This window comes from Bubalus kerabau, chromosome 19, assembly GCF_029407905.1.
Source record: "Bubalus kerabau isolate K-KA32 ecotype Philippines breed swamp buffalo chromosome 19, PCC_UOA_SB_1v2, whole genome shotgun sequence".
NCBI classification, from domain to species: domain Eukaryota; kingdom Metazoa; phylum Chordata; class Mammalia; order Artiodactyla; family Bovidae; genus Bubalus; species Bubalus kerabau.
Genome location: NC_073642.1, coordinates 65,622,943 through 65,642,660, shown reverse-complemented (window position 1 = coordinate 65,642,660; position 19,718 = coordinate 65,622,943). Strand labels below are relative to the sequence as shown.

The following is a 19,718-nucleotide window of genomic DNA, read 5'->3' as shown; positions in this document are numbered from 1 at the left end:
GGGCTGACTCATCTCCCTGAAGCTGCAGACGCCTCATCACCTGCCCTCTTCCTAATTGCGTGAAAGGAGTGGGTAGGGGCAGGGCGGATCGCTGTGACGAACCTTTCCCGAACTCCTGTGTTTGTTTGCTTTGGCTGTAAGGCGGGGCATGCGGGCTTGCGGGATTGCCTCCACGCCTTCTGCAGTGGAACCGCGGAGTCAACCCCTGGACCGCCAGGGAAGCTTCCCCTCTTTTCACTTGCACAACGCAGCCATCTAATCCCTACCCTCCAACCCCTGCCCTGGGCCGGGGGACGGGGCGGGGGGACGCTCCTCACCGGCGGGTCCGTCGGGGCAGGGGCGGCGGGAGCGCAAGTGGCTCTGGGCCGCTGAGAGAACAGGCGCCCAGCCGCGATGGAGCCTCCGGGAAGCCGGGGACACGGACGTCCCCGTACACCCCGGGGTCCAGGGACTCCCCCGGGGTCACATTAACAGCCCATTTTCCAACCCGAGGCAACTGAGGCGCCCAGAGGCCCGGGGACTCACCTCCGCCCAGCCCGAGACCCCGCCCCCGAGGGCCTGCCCCTCCTGCTGGCCCAGGCGCTCCTTGCCCCGCTCGAGGCCCCGCCCCTCCCGGTGGCCCAGGCGCTCCTGGCCCCGCCCTAGGCCCCGCCCCCGCCCCGCCCCCGAGCCCTGAACTGGTCCTCGCGCGGCGCACGACGACAGGTGCCGCGGAGTCGAGCCCTGCGCAGCAGCTGGGCGCTCAGAGCCGCGCTCCCAGCCCCACCATGGGCAACAGGGTGGGCCGCAGCGACTTCGAGTGGGTCTACACGGACCAGCCTCACACGCAGCGGCGCAAGGAGATACTCGGTGAGCGCGGGCCCCAAGTGGGGACAGCCCTGGGGCCGTGTGGTGTCCCAGGTCAGCCCGAGCCCGGGGAGGCGTCGCTCCTGCGCGGCCCGGATGCCCAGCAGGCCTTCCCCGACCTCTGCTTCAGAGGGTGGGGGCTCCATTCCCCGTTCGGCAGCCTCCCCGGCCCAGGGTCCCCAGCTCCGGTCTGAGACTCCCTTCGCGTCTCTGCCTCTGTCCTGAGATTGGGGACCCGAGGACCCGAGCCCAGATCCGTGCGTTGGGGGAGCGCGTCTCGGCTACTCCATCCCGGCTGTGGGAGGGGAGCCCCTCCCGGGACTCGAGGCGCACAGGTCAGTCCCAGCGACTGTCTTTGTGAGGGATGCGCCGCCCCCGCCCGCGAAGGCAGCTCCATGGCCACCTGTCGTCCTCCGCACCCTGGGCTCCCCTGTGCGCCGAGCGCCAGGTCCCGGCGGCCCCGCCCGAGAGGCCCCAAGCCCAGCCCCCAAACCGGGCTTTAAGGCAGAATGAACTCCTCGAAGGAAGCAAAGCTGAACGAGAGACAACTTATTTAAAAACAGCAAACAAAGGCTTACCAGAGTCTGTCCTTTATTTTGTAGCCCAATGTCCGGTGGCCCCTCTCTGTTATGTAGTGTCCTGGAAAGTCATTTTCACTTACATGGTCACCCATCCTGTGGACTCACCCACCTGCGGGCTCCATCAGTCTCTCAGAAGGACCCAGAATGTACGGTTCCTTTACCCACGATAAGGGGTTCAGGGACTCACACCTGCAGAGCAGCTTCTGCTCGGTGCCACCAAGTCGCCTCTGCAGCCGGATCAGCTTCCAGGTGAACACGGTCCCTCTCCCTAAAGTCGGCCACCATTCCACACCCTCACCCACACCTGCAGTTGGCAAAAGTCTTTAATCTTTGCAAAACAGGTTGACAAAACAATAGTATTTCATTATGACTTTAATATTTGATTTGATGATTGCTTTCAATGTCTAATTGGTCATTTAAATTTGTGTTTTGCTTTCTCTTGGGTTGGTGTTTTGCTTGTTGCGTTGTTAGAGCTCTTTGTATCGAGGTTTTTAACCCTTAGTCTTATACAATACATTGCAAATCTTCTTCCCTTTATAATCACAGGAGCTTTTTTTTTTAATGCATTTGAATAGATTGGATTGTTTCTTTAGAATTTTCTCTTTTTTTTTTTTTTTTTTTTTTTTTTAGAAATTTCTCTTTTGTGTCTTCCTGCTCCACCCCAAGACTAGGGAAGTATCTTCCTATTCCTTTTAAACCTTTCAGACACCGGATGCACTGAGTGGTTAATGCAGGGCTGTACCCTGCTGTAGCTGGGGTTCCAGGGCCTGGAGACCCCTGGGTGGGTCTGTGGTTTTTCTCCTATGAGGTGAGCGATAACCCTGTACTGTGTGTGGCCCCAGCATCGTCTGCTGCACTTGCGAACTTCCTCCAGGTGGCGCAGAGGGTCCTGCAGGGCTGTGTCTCCTTCCCCTCCCTGGGCTCTCCCCGCCGTCCCCCCCACCACCCCTTACAGGACTCACTGCACACCTGGCCCCAGGTGGAGAAGGCTGGGGGATGTAGCCTGGCCCACAGAGGTGCCTGGAGGGATGCAGACACTCTGGACTGCAGCCTTACTTCCCCAGTCTGCATAATGGGCACAGTCATCCTTTCTGGCAGAGTGGGTATGAGGATAAAAGGAGATGTTGAGTGAGAAGGTGCTCCAGTGTGGTACCCAGCATGCCAGGACTTGGAGAAGGATTCCTCTCCGAAGAGAGAAGCCACGGGCCCTGGAACCAATCCAGGAAGCATCCTGGACAGGATGGCTGGGAACCCTGGAAGACCTAGAGAAGAGGGCGGTGACTTGGGCCAGGGCAGGGACAGCACAAGTTCTCAAGGGCTGACTCTCCAGGGCGCTTTGCAAATTCCCACTCTGCACTGGGTGCTGCGGGTTCCTCCCCACACAGCCAGTTTTGAGCTAACGAACTTGGAATGTGTCTTCCTCCCTCCCTCCCAGGCATTGCATTTGCGGTTCCTCCACCCCGAGTCCTTCCTGCCTGCCCTACTCGCTCGAGCTCAGCTCTCCCTCCTGCAGAAACAGCCCCCTCCTGGCCTGGGTTGAGGGAGGGTGCTCCAGTGGGATTCCCCTTCCAGCCCATCAGGTCTTTATCTCTTGGAGGCAGGTTTCCAGACCTAGAAGGTTTGTTGACCTTGATTGTGAGCCAGGACCATACCCACTCATCAGCTTTGTGACCCTGGGCGAGTCAATAAGCAGTTGAAGAAACTGATGTCTGATTGAGTTAAAGCGGTTAATTGTAGTGCTTTGTTTGTGGAGGGCTTCCCTGGTGGCTCAGAGGGTAAAGTGTCTGCCTGCAATGCGGGAACCCTGGTTCGATCCCTGGGTTGGGAAGATCCCCTGGAGAAGGTAATGACAACCCACTCTGGTACTCTTACCTGGAAAATCCCATGGATGGAGAAGCCTGTAGGCTAGAGTCTATGGTAGGCTACAGTCTATGGGGTCGCAGAGTTGGACACGACTGAGCGACTTCACTTTCACTTCCACTTTTCTTTGTGGAGATGCTGTGCAGATTAAATGAGGTGGTGGTAACTGTTTTGCCACCACTCAATCAGTGTTAGCTTCTCTCTTGCAGAAAGGCTCTGTGATTTCCCCAAGGACGAGGAGTGAGTGCTCTTCCATCTCTGATTTCCTGTTTTCTTCCATCTGCTGTTTCCCAGCCTGAAAAACCCTACGTTTAACTGTCGGCCTGTCTTTACAGCCCCTGAGTGGGGCTCAGAGAGGGGAAGTGACTTGCCCAGGGCCACACAGCTCAGAGGCCACAGAGGCCAAGTTGGTGTTCAGGCAGGGATATGCCCCAGGCCCAGCCAGCTGGCTGCCGTGGCCCAGGCCCAGCCAGCTCCCTGGGGGCCAGTGGATGCTCCTAAAGAGCCTCACCTCTTGGAGTCGTGCGTGCATGCTAAGTCACTTCAGTCTGTCTGACTCTTTACAACCCCATGGACTGTAGCCCGCCAGGCACCTCGATCCATGGGATTCTCCAGGCAAGAATACTGGGATGAGTTGCCATGCCCTCCTCCAGGGGATCTTCCCAACTCAGACGTCTCTTACATCTACTTGCATTGGCAGGCAGGTTCTTTACCACCAGGGAAGCTCAATCCTGGAGTCAGAACCCAGGAAGTCCTTGCGTAGAGCCAGCTGCAGTGCTCTTTGTGCAGGACCAAAGTCCACCTCCAGATCCTGCCTGGATGAAGGAGACATGCCTCCCAGGCCAGGGCTGAGGTTCCCTGAGCTTCGAGGGCCGGAGCAGAGAGCCAGTGGGGCTCTGTCCTGTTGGAGATCAGAGCCCAAGCCAGGCACTCCCAGAGGGTAAGAGGCAGCGTTTGAATTTGTCTTTTCCAAAACAAATAGCTTTGTGATTTTGTGTTTTATTTATGAAAGGGCACACACATAGTTTAAAAAAAATCAAATAATCAAAAAATAATCCAAGTAAAATAAGGAAGTAAGGCTCCGGCAATTGTTGACTTATTTGCTTAGGAAAAGCCTTTACTGGGGCTCTCTCAGTGGCAAGTGGTTAAGCCCAGAACTGAACTGGCTGACAAGCTCGAGGGAATTCATGGAGACCACAGGAGAGGAGGGCAGGCTGGCCACAGGGCCGTTCTCTCTGCCCCTGATCCTGCCTGACCCGCCTTCTCCACGTCCACCAGGCGGGCTGCAGCCTGCGTCCACCCAGCTCTGAGATCCCACAGAGGGAACAGGCGCCTCCTCCCCTTCTGCCCTGAGCAGTGCGTCCTCCCCTTGAGCCAGCTCACCTCTGGCCAGAGCTGTGAGTCCTCTGATTAGCCAGTGGGCAGGGGCTGTGATGAGCTGTGTGCAAGCCACACAGCATCACATTGTGAGGGCAGAGGGAAGGGATGCTGTGCTCCGGCGAAGTTGGCTGGGGAGGGAGGGGCGCTTGGGTCCATGGCCACACAGACAGTAAGTGATCCCTAGGGCCCTATTTGACCTAACTGTGTCCTTCCTGGCTTGAATCCTCCAAGGCAGCGGTCCCCAACCTTTTCAGTACCAGGGAACGAGTTTCATGAAAGACAGTTTTTTGCTGGACCTGGGATGCGGTGGGGTTTGGGGATGATTCACGAGCACGACATTTCTTGTACACGTCACTGCTGTTATTACATCAGCTCCACCCCAGATCATCAGGCATTAGATCCTAGAGGTTGGGGGATTTCCCTTCCTAAAAATGTCATCTCTGCTCTGCATCGACACCCCAGTACTCTGGTACCCTTTTCCCCTAGCTCCTGCTCTCTGACCACCCTTGCTCCCCAGCATCTCTAGTCACTCGTGCCAGGACTGTCCGGGGGCTTTATCCCCTTTCCAGCAGTGCCCAGGTGGCGCTGTGGTAAAGAACCCACCTGCCAATGCAGGAGACATAAGATACACGGGTTCCGTCCCTAGGTTGGGAAGATCCCTTGGAGGAGAGCTTGGCAACCCACTCCAGTGTCCTTGCCTGGAGAATCCCATGGACAGAGGAGCCTGGCGAGCTACAGTCCATAGAGTGTCATAGAGTCAGACACGACTGAAGGGACTTAGCACACAGCGGTGCCAGGGAGCACGGGGCATACAGGTTAATCCTTGCCACTGGGGAGCAGGAAGCCCTGTCTTTTCACTTAGGGCGTTTTTTTCATTCTTTTCTCACCTCCTCCCCACTTTTTAAAATTTAATCTTACAGACATTTACATCTTTTTTGCATTTTTTTTATGCAGGGCGGGACCCTGGGAGGTTAGTCGCCCTGCCCAAGGTCTCCTGGCCAGCCGGGGGTTGGGCTTAGGACAAGTCTCTAACCTGGGGACACGGCCCACACCTCTGTCCCACCCTCTTCTCCACCCGGGACCTGAGAAGAGCCTGTCCCCCGTCCAGTCCCTGGCATATGACTCGTGGGCAGACTCCGGTTCACGTGGCCCCTTCCTCTCATTCTTTCCGACCTCTGTACTGATGTGTGTGCTGCGCCTTCCTGCCTGGCCTGCTTCTAACCTGCATTCTTTAATTTGTACCCACTTTTACGAGGCATGATTTACATGCCATAAAATTCGCTCATTATAAAGACACAGTCCAGTGAGTTTTAGTAAGGTTACACAACCAAGTTTAGAGCGCTCCCCTCACCCCAGAGGGCCCAGGACCACTTGCAGTCACTATCCTGGACCCACATCCCGATTCCGTCCCTCGAGTGCCCACCTGAGGGTCACGGGGCCTGGTGTGCGTCTCCTCCTGGCACATCCTCTCGGGGACACACTGTGCCCCCTCTCCCGCCTTGGGGTCTGGGGCCTGGCTCGTCCCGGAGCTTTGGCAAATATTTGTCAATGAATCAGGAGCAGGTTCAGCGGGAGGCAGGTGAGGGGGTGGGGTCGTGACTCCTGGAGGTGCTCTGGGCGCCTCCCCCGTCCCCCGCCCCACCCCCAGTGCCTCCCACACTGACCAGACAGGCCTAGCTTTGCCTTTTGGCTCGGAAACCGAAACCCAGGTGGGAGAGACAGGGCTGGGGGTGGGGGGACGGAGAAGCCGTCGGAAGCAGGGCCGCCCGGCTGTGTGTGTGTGTGTGTGTGTGTGTGTGTGTGGAGGTGGGCAGGGAAGGCACTGCACCCGGAGCAGCGTGTAGGGGGGGCGGCAGGGAACTGAAAGACGTCAGGGAATGTTCGAGACTAGGGAGTACCTGGTGGGGAAGGGACCCCTCCACCCCGAGCTAGTGGGACCGTCATGGCACTTGACCTCCCTGGGGGAAGCGGTCAGTCAGAGAGAAGGGACCTCATGGCTGGCCAGTCGGCAGGGCCAAGGTGGGGGCCTGGGGACCACCCTAGGTGCCCACCCCCGGTGCCCGAAGAGGGTAAGGACCTGGCAGCCTTCCCTGCCCGCTGCCACCTGGCACAGCAGGGTTCATCAGGAAAGCTTCTGGGAACAGCCAGGTGGGCATCCATGGGAGACTGCTCTGTGGGTTGCAGTGGACCCGGGCCCAGCCTGGGTCCTCCCTTCCCACAGGCTGCTCCCCTGCTGGGCCCTCGGGGCCTTGTGAACAAGTCTTGTATGTAAATGCATGTAAAGCATGGAAATTCCCGCCACCGGCTCCCGACACCTCAGGGCCTGCGGCCTCCTCCCTCTTCCACACCTGTGGCCCCTTTGCCTCGGGGAAGACCCCCACCCCTGGGTGCTTATAGCCCGGGCCTGTCAGAGCAGGTGCCTGAGGGATGGAGAGCGAGGAAGCTGGCCCAGAGAGGGACAGGGGCTTGCCCCAGGGCACACAGCAGCTGGACTGAATCAGGCTGCAGTGTGGCTCTCCTGACTGTGGACCCAGGGTTTATCTCTGGGCACTTGGCCCTGATGACTGCAGCCCAGCTTCAGGAAACAGCTCCTCTGGGACTGAGGGATCCTTGGGGACAACGAAGGAGTCAGAGAAAATCAGGTGTGGTGGAACCTCTGTGTGCCCATCTCTAAGATGGGGGCCCAGTGCCCTCCTAGGTGGACTGGTGAGGCCCCAATGAGTGTGTCAGACGCCGAGCACGTTTCACCTGCTGAGGTCCGGTTCCACACCCAGGCCCCGGCTTGCATCCAGCAGGCCCAAAGTCGAGGGTCCTGAGGTCAAGTCTTGCTCTGTCGGCCTTGCCCTGCCTTGCCTGGACCCTTCCCTGGGCCCCCAGCCCTCCTCCTGTGTCGTGCCTGGACAGTGTGACTTCCAGCAGTGACTGTTGTTCATGGCCCACTGCCTCGGGCCCCACCTGAGTTGCTGCTGGAAAGCCATTGCATGGGTCTGGTTCCAGGTGGCAGTCCATGCCCGGCTCCAGGCTGCCCAACTGGACCTGAGAACCCTGAGGCACATGTGTCCTTCGCCAGCTTCTGAGATGCTCTGCGCTGGACGCCTGGGTGGGCAGGCCTCTCCCCTGCTGTCAGCTGAGATCATCCGGGGCGGGGGGGTGGGCAGAGCCTGGTCAGGCTGGGCCAGGGCTCTGCTTTGGGGGCTGCTGGGCGCTCTTGTCCTCCTCCTCGGGCTTCACCCCTCTCCTGGGACCCAGAGAAGATGGAGCCAGTGGCTCTCCCCTCCCTGGCCGCACCCCTGAGCCCTGGAAGAGGCACCCCTCGGTCAGGCCAGCAACCCCACCCCGCACCTCCATCCCCTCTTTCTGCTGTCACCCCGCCGCCTTTCCCCCATCTCGACCCCCCAGCCAGCCCTCTCCCCCCTTGCCCTCACTCGGCCTCACCTTCTCACCTGGGGCCCCCAGGGCCCTTGCTAAGTCCAGCAGGCACCTGTCCTGCCTTTCATTCTCTGACCCTCTTTGACCCCCGCAGTGGGACACCCCAAGCCCACAGCTGCAGCTGCCCAGAATCTGACTGTGCCCAGTGACCTTGTTAGGCCTGCGTGGCTGGAGGTCCCCAGAACATCTTCTCAGGGAGGACCCCAAGCCTCCCAAGCTCCCCTGGGGCCCGGAAGCCCTGGCATTGAACAGGTTCAGTGTTTGCCATACCACCTGTCCAGCAGGTGGTAGATGGAGAGTGAACCAGCTTGACCCGCTCACCAGTGCTGCGTGGGTTGGTCCAGAGTTGCTGCAGTTCAGTCGCTCAGTCGAGTCCGACTCTGTGACCCCATGGACTGCAGCACTCCAGGCTTCCCTGTCCTTGACCAGCTCCCGGAGCTTGCTCAAACTCATATCCATCGAGTCGATGATGCCATCCAACCATCTCATCCTCTGTCGTCCCCTTTTCTCCTCCCACCTTCAATCTTTCCCAGCATCAGGGTCTTTTCCAATGAGTCAGTTCTTAGCATCAGGTGACCAAAGGACTGGAGCTTCAGCTTCAACATCAGTCCTTCTAATGAATATTCAGGATTGATTTCCTTTAGGACAGACTTGTTGGATGTCCTTGCTGTCCAAGGGATTCTCCAGAGTGGCCCCACTTAGATGGTGCCTTTCTGGGGTCTTTACTGAAGGCTGAGTCTGTTCAGTGAGGCCTCCCAGCTGTGCCACCCCTGGAATCTGCTGCCCACCCGCCCCCAGCTGCTCTGCTGTCTGAGCTCACAGGGTCTTGCCTGGGTCCGCCTTGGGCTGTAGCGCTTGCTATGCCCATCCCCCCACTGTCCCAGCTTGCTGGGGCGCCTCCCCCGTCTCTCTGGGCTGGACGGGGCTCTGGGCAGCGGGGAGGTGATCTGGAGCTTGGCCCCTTCTCAGATTGCCCCTGAGCTACCCAGCGTCTAGCTTGTGCATCGGTCCTTTTCCTGTTGCTTCCAGCAGGGCGGCCAGGCCCAGTGGTGTAGTGGTCTGGGAGTCTGGGGCCTGTTCTCACAGGTTAAAGCAAGTCTGGGGCCAGATCGGCTTCCACCATCAGCCCATGGCCCCAAGGGTCAGAAATGGGATGTTTTTACTCTCAGGTCAGGAAACTGTGTTGAATAACAATAGTAGTAACAACTCCTAGGGCTCTGAGCCATCATCCCGGGCTCGCCACAGTCTGGATGCGGGGGAGCAGGGAGGAGCAGGGGGGAGCAGGCATCACCCCCATTTCCTGGATGCGGAGACCTAGGCCGGGGCAGTGTGCATCCAGGACTTGGTTGGCCAGGGTCGGGGCCTGGGGACCGGGCACTCCCGCCCATGTTGGGGCCACGGCCAAGCTGAGGGCAGTTGGGTCCTTGGGGAACTGTCAGGAAAGCAAGAAGGGGGTGCCAGGCCAGGCAGGGGGGACCCCCAGGGCACTCCCCTTTGTTCCACTCACTCAGGACTTAACTGGCCTTGTTCGACAAGACGAGGCACTGGGGACTCCCCATTCAAGGTCACAGCCCTGGCCTCTGAGCAGCACAGGAGTGGCCTGTTCCTGGGCCTGGATCCCTGAGCTGGGGTTCTGGTCCCTGCTGGCCCAGAACTTGCCAGGCTGTGCTCACCTGGAACAGGTGTGGCCTGCCCCGCCCTCCTGCCCTGGGCCTGGCCTCCTTCCAAGGGGAACGGGGCAGCGGAGGGGGGTGGGTGGGGGCTGGCCCTGTAGAGGCTGGTGGCCCCTGGCCACCTGAGTCAGCTCCCAGGTGTGTCCGGGCAGGTAAGGGCCCAGTCCCTGATTGCTCAAGGAGGGAGGCTGGTGCCCAGAGACCCGCTCCTGCTGGTCGGGAGACTGGTGGAGCCCCGTGGGGCCTGTGGCCCCAGCCTGACATCCAGGTACGCAAAGGCCGGGGACCTTGCATTTGATGAAATGCAGGCCTGGGCTGTGGGTGAGAGCTTCCCCACTGCTGCGGTTGCAGGCGCGTCCTTCTGGCCCCAGCTGTCACGCAGACACCTCTTCCTCCCCTGTTCCACCCCGCCGTGGCCGCTGGACCCCCTCCCCAGAGGGTCCCTCTCAGCCCCCCACCGGAGGCACCCATCTTCCTGGGGAACACTGAGGCCCACCCTCTGACATGTCCCTGCTCACCCTGACCCCTTCTCGGGGCTGGAACGAGCTGGAACGAGGCCTGCCCCCTGCACCCCCTCCGGAGTGGGTCCCACACGCCAGCCCCCACCCTCCGGCCGGGTCCTTGGTCTCCCTGGCCCTTCCCGGCAGGGTGATGCTGGGCTCACGCCATGCTGGCTGGTCCGCCTTGGCCAAGGCGGGCGGGCCGTGCGGCCCTCGATGGACAGGGGCAAGCGTGAGTGGCCGCTGTGCCCAGCGCCAGGCTGGGCAGAGGTGGGGCCCAAGGCCATGTGGGCTGCTGGAGCCCCGGGCTTTCCTCATCCGCCGTCCAGCTGCTGCGAGTCTCCTAGGGCTGCAAACACCACACTCTTCCCCTCACGGTCCTAGAGGTCCGATGCCTGACCCGGGTCTCATGGGGCTGCAGTTTCCTCCGGGGGCGCTGGCGGGGGAATCTGTCTCCCGGCCTTTAGACCTCCCGGAGCCACCTGCTCCCCTCGGCTCGTGGCCCTTCCTCACGGCCCTTCCGTCATCACAGCCAGCGAGGGAGGTGGAGACCTTACGCATTCTAGAACCTCCTCTCCTGCCAGCTTCCCCACTGTCCCCAGCCTGGGGTGACGCTAAGCCGCTGGGATAACCCAGAAGCTCCTTGCTGTCATGAGGTCTGCAGACTAGCACCCCGGGTGCCATGGAAATAGGGAGTAGGAGGTGGGCATCTTTGGGGGCGCTGTTCTCTGCCCACCCCCCCCCCCCAGTTGCCAGTCTCTCCCTCCACCTTGGGAGCTGGTTTCAGGCGGCAGGGCCTTGCTCTCCTGTCCCTGCCTCTTCTGCCCGCTTGGGGCAGTGGGCATCACATGGGGGCCTCTGGCCTTCCTGGGGAAGCCAAGTGGCCTCCCACAACAGGGGGATGACCCACGTGGCTGCTGCTGGGCCACGTGGGCAGGCCTGGGAGGAAGCACCCACTGGCCTAATCCCACCACCCCCAACCCCGGCATCCCCATCTGCGGGGAGCACCCTGGTTGCCTGTTAAACCTGCTGGGTCTCCACATGTTGGCCGCTTGTCACAAAGCACAGATTAATCTGGGTGCCTGCTCCCAGCCAGTCAGTCCGAGGCTCCGTACCTTATCTCTCCATCCTCCCAGTGGCCTGTTTATGGTTCAGAAAGGAACCCTTGGAGCTGAGGTAACCTGCTTGGAGCTGGCATTTTTTTTTTTTTTTTTTTTACTTTTTTTCTATTACGGGAAGCTCTAACATAGAATCTGTCATTCTAACCATGAGAGCTGTGCTCAGTTGCTCAGTCGCGTCCGACTCTTTGTGACCCCATGGACTGTAGCCCGCCAGGCTCCTCTGTCTGTGGGGGTTCTCCAGGCAAGAACACTGCAGTGGGTAGTCCATCCCTTCTCCAGGGGATCTTCCTGATCCAGGAATGGAACCAGGGTCTCCTGCATCGCAGGCGGATTCTTTACCAGGACACTGCACGCCTCCGGGTCACTGCGCTGCCCCCGCAAGCCCTGGCAGCCTCTGCTTTCTGCTCTGTGAACTTGCCTGTTCTGGGCACTTCACTTAAGTGGAACCATGCAGTCTGTGGCCTTTGGCTGCTCTCACCCTGCGTAACGCCTTCAAGGTTCATCCTATTTTAAGTCGCCTGGGTCAGTCCTTTATTCCTGGTTTTGGAGGAGGAGGTGCTGGTAGTTTATTCGGGAGTCAATTCCCAGGAGCAGGATTAAGGACGCTGACATTGTGAAGTGGGGAAGTCGGAAAGTCAATATAAGGAATTTTTATTTTTCCCGTAGCCCCCTACTTTACTATTTGAATATTTGCAACTCTGACTCTATACATAAGTTTTATTTGTTATTTATTTATTTATTTATTTATATATTTTATACATAAGTTTTAATTTCTTACAAAACTCTACATTGCATATTGCTAGGTCACTTTGCTGTCCATCTTACATCACATTTTCATCAAGAGGTATCAAGAGTTATTTCCCCAAATGACAACGGCCTGACTGTGTGCTTGCTGCTGCTGTTTTCAGTTGCTAAGTTGCGTCTGACTCTTTCAACCCCATGGACGGTAGACTTCCAGACTCCTCTGTCCATGGGATCTCCCAGGCAAGAATACTGGAGTGGGTTGCCATTTCCTTCTCCATGTAAGGATTTTTTAAATTGAAGTATAACTGACCTATAACATTATATTTACATTAGCTTCAGATATACAACATAATGATTAAAAAATTTTTTTAATGGAAATACAGTCGATTTATAATGTGTTAGTTTCACATATACAGTAAATGGTTCCGTTATATAATATACATGTATATAAATATATATATAATTTTTTTACATTCTCTTCCATTATAGATTATTACAAGATATTGAGGATAGTTCCCTGTGCTTCACAGTAGGTCCTTGTTGATTATCTATTTTATATATAGTAATGTGGATATTTTAATCCTCAACACCTAATTTATCCCTCCCCCCAACACAATGATTTCATGTATTTCAAAATGACTCCCATAAGTCTAGTTAACATCTGTCATCTTACAGTGTTACAATTTTTTATCTTGATGAGTTCTTGGATGACAAATTCCCCCCCTTTTTTTTTTTCCAGTTTTGAGATGTAATTCACAGATAACATAAGTTTAAAGTGTACAACATAATGGTTTGATATGTGTGTATACTGCAAAATGATTACCGTAGTAAGCTTAGTTGGCCTGGGATGACAAATTCTTGGTGAGAACTTTCAAGACCTGCTTTTGTAGCTGTAAACACCATCCTGGGTATTACGTCCCTATGTCCTCTTGTTTTATAACTGGAAGTTTCGTTCCTCCCTGAGGCCGAATAATATTCTATTGTGTGGCTGGACCTCATTTTTGTTTATCTGCTTATCAGTTAATGGACACTTGGGTTGTTCCTACTTTCTGGCTGTTGTGAATAGCTCTCTGAACATGGGTGTGCATGGTATCTATTGTGTCCCCGAATTTAAATTCTTTAGGAGTGGAATTGCATGGTCTTATGGTTAATTCCATTTTTAACTTTACGAGGAACCTCCCGATTGCTCTCCGCAGCGGCTGCACCATTCTGCATTCCCACTGGCAACATACAGACAAGGGTCGCTGTTTCTCCGCAGCCGCGTCGGCTGTCATTTTCTGGTTTTCTGAGCGGCTCGGAGTCGGGACCGCACTGTGGTGCTAGCGGCACCCCTGGTGACGGACGATCCAGCGTCTTCTCACGTGCTTAGAGGACCAGGTGCGCATCTTCGGAGAAACGTCTATTCAAGTTCCTTTGCCCATTTTTCACTGGGCTGTTTGTCTTTTTGTTTGGGGGTTGAATGTGATCTTTATACATTCTGGTTATTAGACCCTCTTTCCAGAGCTGGAATTTGAACCTGTTATGAACGCTGCTCCCTTCCAACCCCACCTGGGGATGCTGTGGTCCTTGGGGGCCCATTAAGCAGGGCTGAGATTTATCATCCATCCTGGGCTTGCTTGTGCTTTCCCAAGTTCAGGTTTGACACTGTGCTGTGACCACCATTCTCTTGGACCTGATTAGGTGGTGTCCTTTGCAGATTCAGGGAGAGCTCTCTGGATCAAAGGACCCAGGCAATTGTGCGAGGTTTGGAAGCCTGGGAGTGGCCCCAGCGGTAGAGGGAAGGAGGCCGGAATAAGAACAGGGGCAGGAGGGCTTCCCTGGGGTTCAGTGGTAAAAAAGTAAGTGAAGGTCACTCAGTAGTGTCCAACTCTGTGATTCCATGGACTGTAGCCTTCCAGGCTCCTCTGTCCATGGGATTCTCCGGGCCAGCATACTGGAGTGGGTAGCTGTTCCCTTCTCCAGGGGATCTTCTCAACCCAGGGATCGAACCCAGGTCTCTCACACTGCAGGTGGATTCTCTTAGCATATGAGCCACCAGGGAAGCCCAAGAACACTGGAGTGGGTGCCCTATCCCTTCTCCAGGGGATCTTTCTGACCCAGTGATCAAACCAGGATCTGCATTGCAGGCGGATTCTTTACCAGCTGAGCTATCGGGGAAGCCCCAGTGGTAAAGAAGCTGCCTGCCAATACAAGAGATATGAGTTCAGCCCCTGGTCCCAGAAGACGGTAGGTGCCATGGAGCAACTAAGCCGCGCCACGGCCATTGCACCTGTGCTCTAGAGCGCGCAGACCTCAACTACGGAGCCCACGCTCCCCAGAGCCCGTGCCCTGCAAAGAGAAGCCGCCACAACGAGAAGCCTGGTCCCATGCCCAGAGGGTAGCCCCTGCTTGATGCAATTAGAGAAAAGCCCTCGTAGCAACGAAGACCCAGCACAGCCCAAAATAAAGAAGTAAAATTGTATATTAAAAAAATAACAGGGGGCAGGGGTATGATATTCAGACCGCACCCTGGCCCCCGGCCGGCTGTCTTGAGGCCACGTGTAGCGCGACTGCTCACTTGCTTGGAGCCCAAACCCCTGCAGCTGCCAGATGAGGTGACAGCTTGGTGGGAGTGTTGCTGTGTAGGCAGCAGGGGTGTAAGTGCTGCCAGGGAGATTCTGTGGGCTTCCTGGGCAGAGGTTCCAGGACGTGGGGACCCCGACAGTGACACCTGGCATCTCCAGCCGACGCGAGCTGGCCCGCCATCAGGAGCCAGGACCAGTCTGGGGGACACACACCTTGCAAGGCACATCCGGCCCATGCATGTCCCTCTGAGACTCAGAGGCCCAGGGAGGGTGGCACCACGGCTACCCTGCGAGATCAGGGCCAACCTCGAGATGGGCTTGTGGCGCCGCTGCGGCTCCGGTGGGGGGACTTGGAGCGAGCTTCCCCCCTGACTGGACAGAATTCCTTGGCTCTTGTGTGTTTCGCCTTGCATACCCCCAGGGACATGCAGCTCACCACCTCTAAAACAGTTGATTCCATTGCTGAGCGGCTCTGACAGGAAGTTCTCTGTGTGGGGAGGAAGGAGGAGCTGTTACCTGCTTCCTATTCTGAGCGCAAAAGGGAAGCGACTTCCTGGGTCACTTGGAGGGACAAGCAGCCAAGATCTGACGCTGACCTGGCCGATTCGAGTCAGGGCCCAGCCTCTGCTGCAGCCCTGGAGACCCTCTTCCCAGGCCAGTCTGAGGCTGCCCAGCTGCTGGTTGGCAGGAGGGGTGGACATGGGCACACTGGAGTCAGGCACTGATGGTCCTAAGGGCGCCTGAATCCTCACTGGCCTCAATCCCCACCCGTGTGCCCAGGCACTGGCCCCACCTGAGGAACCCAGGGACAGAGCGGACCTGGGGTGGACGCATGACTGTCCCCTCGAGCGTGCGTCGCCCCTGCCCTGTCCCTCCCGACCTCTGGACACAGCACCAGCCAGCTCGGCAGCCTTGCGCCTGGCCCTGCCCACCCCCTCCAGCCAAGCAGAGGTTTCCAGCAGGTGCTGCTCTCTAGACCCAAGGGCCCCGACTCCACCCTTTTCTCTCCTAACTACTCCTGAAGGCCCTCTTCTGCGTGGGCAACTCCCACTGTCATTGTGTTTTCCTTTTTCTGTTAAACAAAATACAGAAAGTACAAATGATATGATAACACCCCCACCCCCACCCCAATAAGCATATCCAACGTTTTATCGTATTTCCTTCAGATCTTGTTTAAAAGAACTGAAACACAGAGACAAAGCCAGAGCCCTCCACATTCCCCTCCCCCAGCTCCGCTGCCCCCTCCCAGGGCCCAGACAGTCTGCCGGTGGCCCCCCCTTGAAGACCCAATCACTCACAGCACCGCGTGGGTATCGAACAGGCAGTTCCCGGCAGCTGCTTTGATTTCGGGCATCAGAAAATCTGTGACCCAGGCTGACACCTGCTCTTTACTGAGGCTGGTGACCAAGACCCCCCACTCCGGGAAGTCTCCCCAGAGCCTCCCTGGGGTGGGGGGTGGAGGAGGGTCTGCAGGTGCACAGAGTTTGCAGGACTCTGGGTCACTGCCTGGGGGCTTGATGGTAGAGGGGAAAGGCTGGAGGGAGGGAGGAGAACAGGAAAAATGGGAGGAAGAGAGGAAGGGGGAGGGGGAGAGGAGGGGGAGGGGGAGAGGAGAGGGAGGGGCGAGGAAGGAGGGGGAAGGGGAGGAGGGAGAGCGGAAGGAGGGGGAGGGGGAGGGCCGGTGGGGGGGGAAGGGGAGGAGGGAAAGCGGAAGGAGGGGGAGGGGAGGCCAGCGGGGGGGGGGGAAGGGGGAGGGAAAGCAGGGGGAGGGGGGAGGGCCGGTAGGGGGAGGGGAAGGAGGAGAAGGGGAAGGAGGGGGGAGGGGAAGGGGAAGAAGGGGGGAGGGGAGGGTCGGGGGTGGGAGGGGAAGCAGGGGGAGGGGAAGGGCCGGCAAGGGAGGGGAAGCACGGATTTGGGACCCAGGCGGCCAGTGCCCACCTCACCTTCTCCCCCGCCCTTCCCTGCAGCCAAGTACCCGGCCATCAAGGCTCTGATGCGGCCGGACCCCTACCTCAAGTGGACGGTAACGGGAATGGTGTTGGCGCAGCTGCTGGCCTGCTGGCTGGTGCAGGGGCTGGCGTGGCGCTGGCTCTTCTTCTGGGCCTACGCCTTCGGGGGCTGCGTGAACCACTCGCTGACGCTGGCCATCCACGACATCTCGCACAACACCGCCTTTGGCACGGGCTGCCCCTCCCGCAACCGCTGGTTCGCCGTCTTCGCCAACCTGCCCGTGGGCTTGCCCTACGCCGCCAGCTTCAAGAAGTACCACGTGGACCACCACCGCTACCTGGGTGGCGACGGGCTGGACGTGGACGTGCCCACGTACTTCGAGGGCCGGCTGTTCTGCACGCCGGCCCGCAAGCTGCTCTGGCTGGCCCTGCAGCCATTCTTCTACACGCTGCGGCCGCTCTGCGTGCACCCCAAGGCCATGACCCGCATGGAGCTGTGCAACACCCTGGTGCAGCTGGCGGCCGACGCCACCATCTATGCCCTCTGGGGGCTCAAGCCCGTGGTCTACCTGCTGGCCAGCTCCCTGCTGGGTCTGGGCCTGCACCCCATCTCGGGCCACTTTGTGGCTGAGCACTACATGTTCCTCAAGGGCCACGAGACCTACTCCTACTACGGGCCCCTCAACTGGATCACCTTCAACGTGGGCTACCACATGGAACATCATGACTTCCCCAGCATCCCCAGCTGCAACCTGCCCCTGGTAGGCGGGGTCAGGCAGCTGCGGGGATGTGTTGGGGGGTGAGGCGTGGGGGGGTGAGGCAGGGAGGTGTGTGTGGGGGGGCGGGGAGGGCTTTGGGCTGCACTGTGGCCTCTTTTTCTCTCCTGCCGATCACCGGGTGGCCACGTTCTCCCTTGTGGTCCCCAGGGCAGGAGGAAAGGCCACGAGGCACCCGGAGTGCCTGACTGGAGAACAAGGAGGTGAATTCAGGGTGGGCAGGGGCTCGAGGGGCATGTTACAGTTCCTCTTGGTTTAATGAGACCCTGCTTGAGCACAGCGGTGGCAGTCACGGGCGGGCTGTGTCTTGGGCCCACCCGCTGGCTCTCTCTGTGCCTCAGAGGGTGCAGCAGCAGCACTGGTGTGGGTGAAGCAACCCGCCTTTTGACCCTGTCCCTCCTCGTTCTTGTCCCTGCCCTGTGACCCTCCAGGGCCCCCTCATGGCACAGAGGACAGAGAGCCTTGCCTTTTGTGACCCAAGGGGTCTGGCCTGAGCGGTCTCAGAGCAAAGCCTCCGGCCTGGGCTGGTGCCTGCGTCCTGGGAGACCTGGGGTTGGAGACTGTCTAAAGGAGCAAGAGGGAGGCGGGAAGGAGGGGGCCTTCTGCTCTGCTGCTGGCTGGTTAGAGCAGAGGTGCCGGTGCCCAGGGAGGCTGGAGGTTGCTGTGCTGGGACGAGTGAGTGTGCGAGTCTGTGTGTGTGTGTCCCTGTGTGTTCACGTGGTTAGGTGTGCCTGTATGTACATGCATGTCTGGGTGTGCATGTCCACCCACCCACGTGTGTCTGAATGTGTGTGAGCACTGGTCTGGGTGTGCAGGTGTCTGTACCGTGTCCACCCAGTGACTCCTCCACAGCACCGAGGTCCTGCTCTGTGCTGAGCACTGTCTCATGGGTGCCTCACCACAAGCCCATGTGACATTTCAAGGTCATCATGCCCATTTCATAGATGAGAAGGCAGAGGCTCAGGTTGGGGGGTGGTTCCCTGCTCCCAGGAAGCAGCAGAGCCAGACTCTTGACTCAAGATGCTAACAGGAGCATCTGGTGTCAGCTGTGACCCTTTACTCCTCCCAAGCAAAGTCAAAGGCTCCCAGCTCCCGCCTTTCGGGTCCCCTCATACCCCGGAGGGCGCCCCCCTCTCGCCCCATCTTTGGCTCTAAAGCAGGTCCTGCGCACCTGGTGCGTCCTGGGGGGGGGCGGTGGGGGGAAGGGGAGGCCTTTCCTGCGGTTGGAGAGCAGGGGAGGTGCTGGTGTGGATGTAGCTGCTGAGGCTGGAGCACTTCCTGGAGGAGGCGGGCTGAGGGTGTCAGGTGCAGAGGGGGTCAGGGAGCTGGAGTGGGAAACGACAGGTACTGAGGCCAGAGAGGAAGGTGATGGGGTGAGGGCGTGGTGGGAGCCGAAGTCAGAGGAGAGTCTGCAGGTTCACAAGGGCATCTTGTGCCGGCACGGAGGCGTGGGGACAGACTGTGGTTCAGCAGAACTCAGAACTCCGGCCCACCCCAGGGCTCCTGGAACGGAGACTTGGAATGTGGGCCCCCGGGAAGGAGGGGAGTGTGCATTTTAATTCCTCACCCTACTTGGGGCGGGGTGGGGGGGGGCGCGGAGGGGCAGAGGGTGGGAGGGTGCGGAGCTCAGCGCCTCCTGGTGCCAATGGCCCCTCCGCCTTCGGGCAGCGCCTGCCGCCTCCTGCTTGGCTCAGCTGGAGCACACGGGTACCCTCATCGCGCGGACAGGGCGTGCGCGTGCTCATGTAGTCTGTGTGCTCGCACGTATCTGCGTGCGTGCGCGCGCGCGGCCTCAGACCCGCTCGTCCCTCCCCTGCAGGTACGGAAGATCGCGCCCGAGTACTACGACCACCTGCCCCAGCATCACTCGTGGGTGAAGGTGCTCTGGGATTTTGTGTTCGACGACTCCCTGGGACCCTTCGCGCGGGTGAAGCGGGTGTGCAAGCTGGCGGAGAACCGCCTGTGAGCCCCACAGCCGGCCGGCACCCTGGGGCCCGTGTGCCCCGCTGGATGCAGGGCTGGCTGTCACCGTCCCACGGCCTAGTGTCCAGAACTGGTTTGGCGGCATTTGGTTCCCGCGCCCTGAGCCACTGCTCTTTTCCCCGAGTCCCGAGACAACACCTGGCGGCAGCAGGCACGGATGGCGGCTCGGGCTGTACATGGACTGGTGACCTCAGGCCGGCCCTCCCTTTCAGGGCTGGGCCTGACCCTGCCCTGGGCACTCTGCGCCTAGGGAGCAGACCTCCGGCGTCCCCATGGCCTAAATTAAATCCAGCGTTGGTTTTCAAGTCCCCA

General features: G+C 58.7%; 1 protein-coding gene across 1 annotated transcript; it reads left to right on the top strand.

Moving 5' to 3' along the window:
- Positions 1-709: 709 nt before the first annotated feature.
- On the top strand, positions 710-19,718 carry DEGS2 (delta 4-desaturase, sphingolipid 2). The gene is made up of 3 exons (XM_055555503.1): positions 710-849; positions 16,666-17,408; positions 19,243-19,718. The coding sequence occupies exons 1-3, from the start codon at positions 768-770 to the stop codon at positions 19,387-19,389; spliced, it is 972 nt and encodes a 323-aa protein (XP_055411478.1). The 5' UTR covers positions 710-767; the 3' UTR covers positions 19,390-19,718.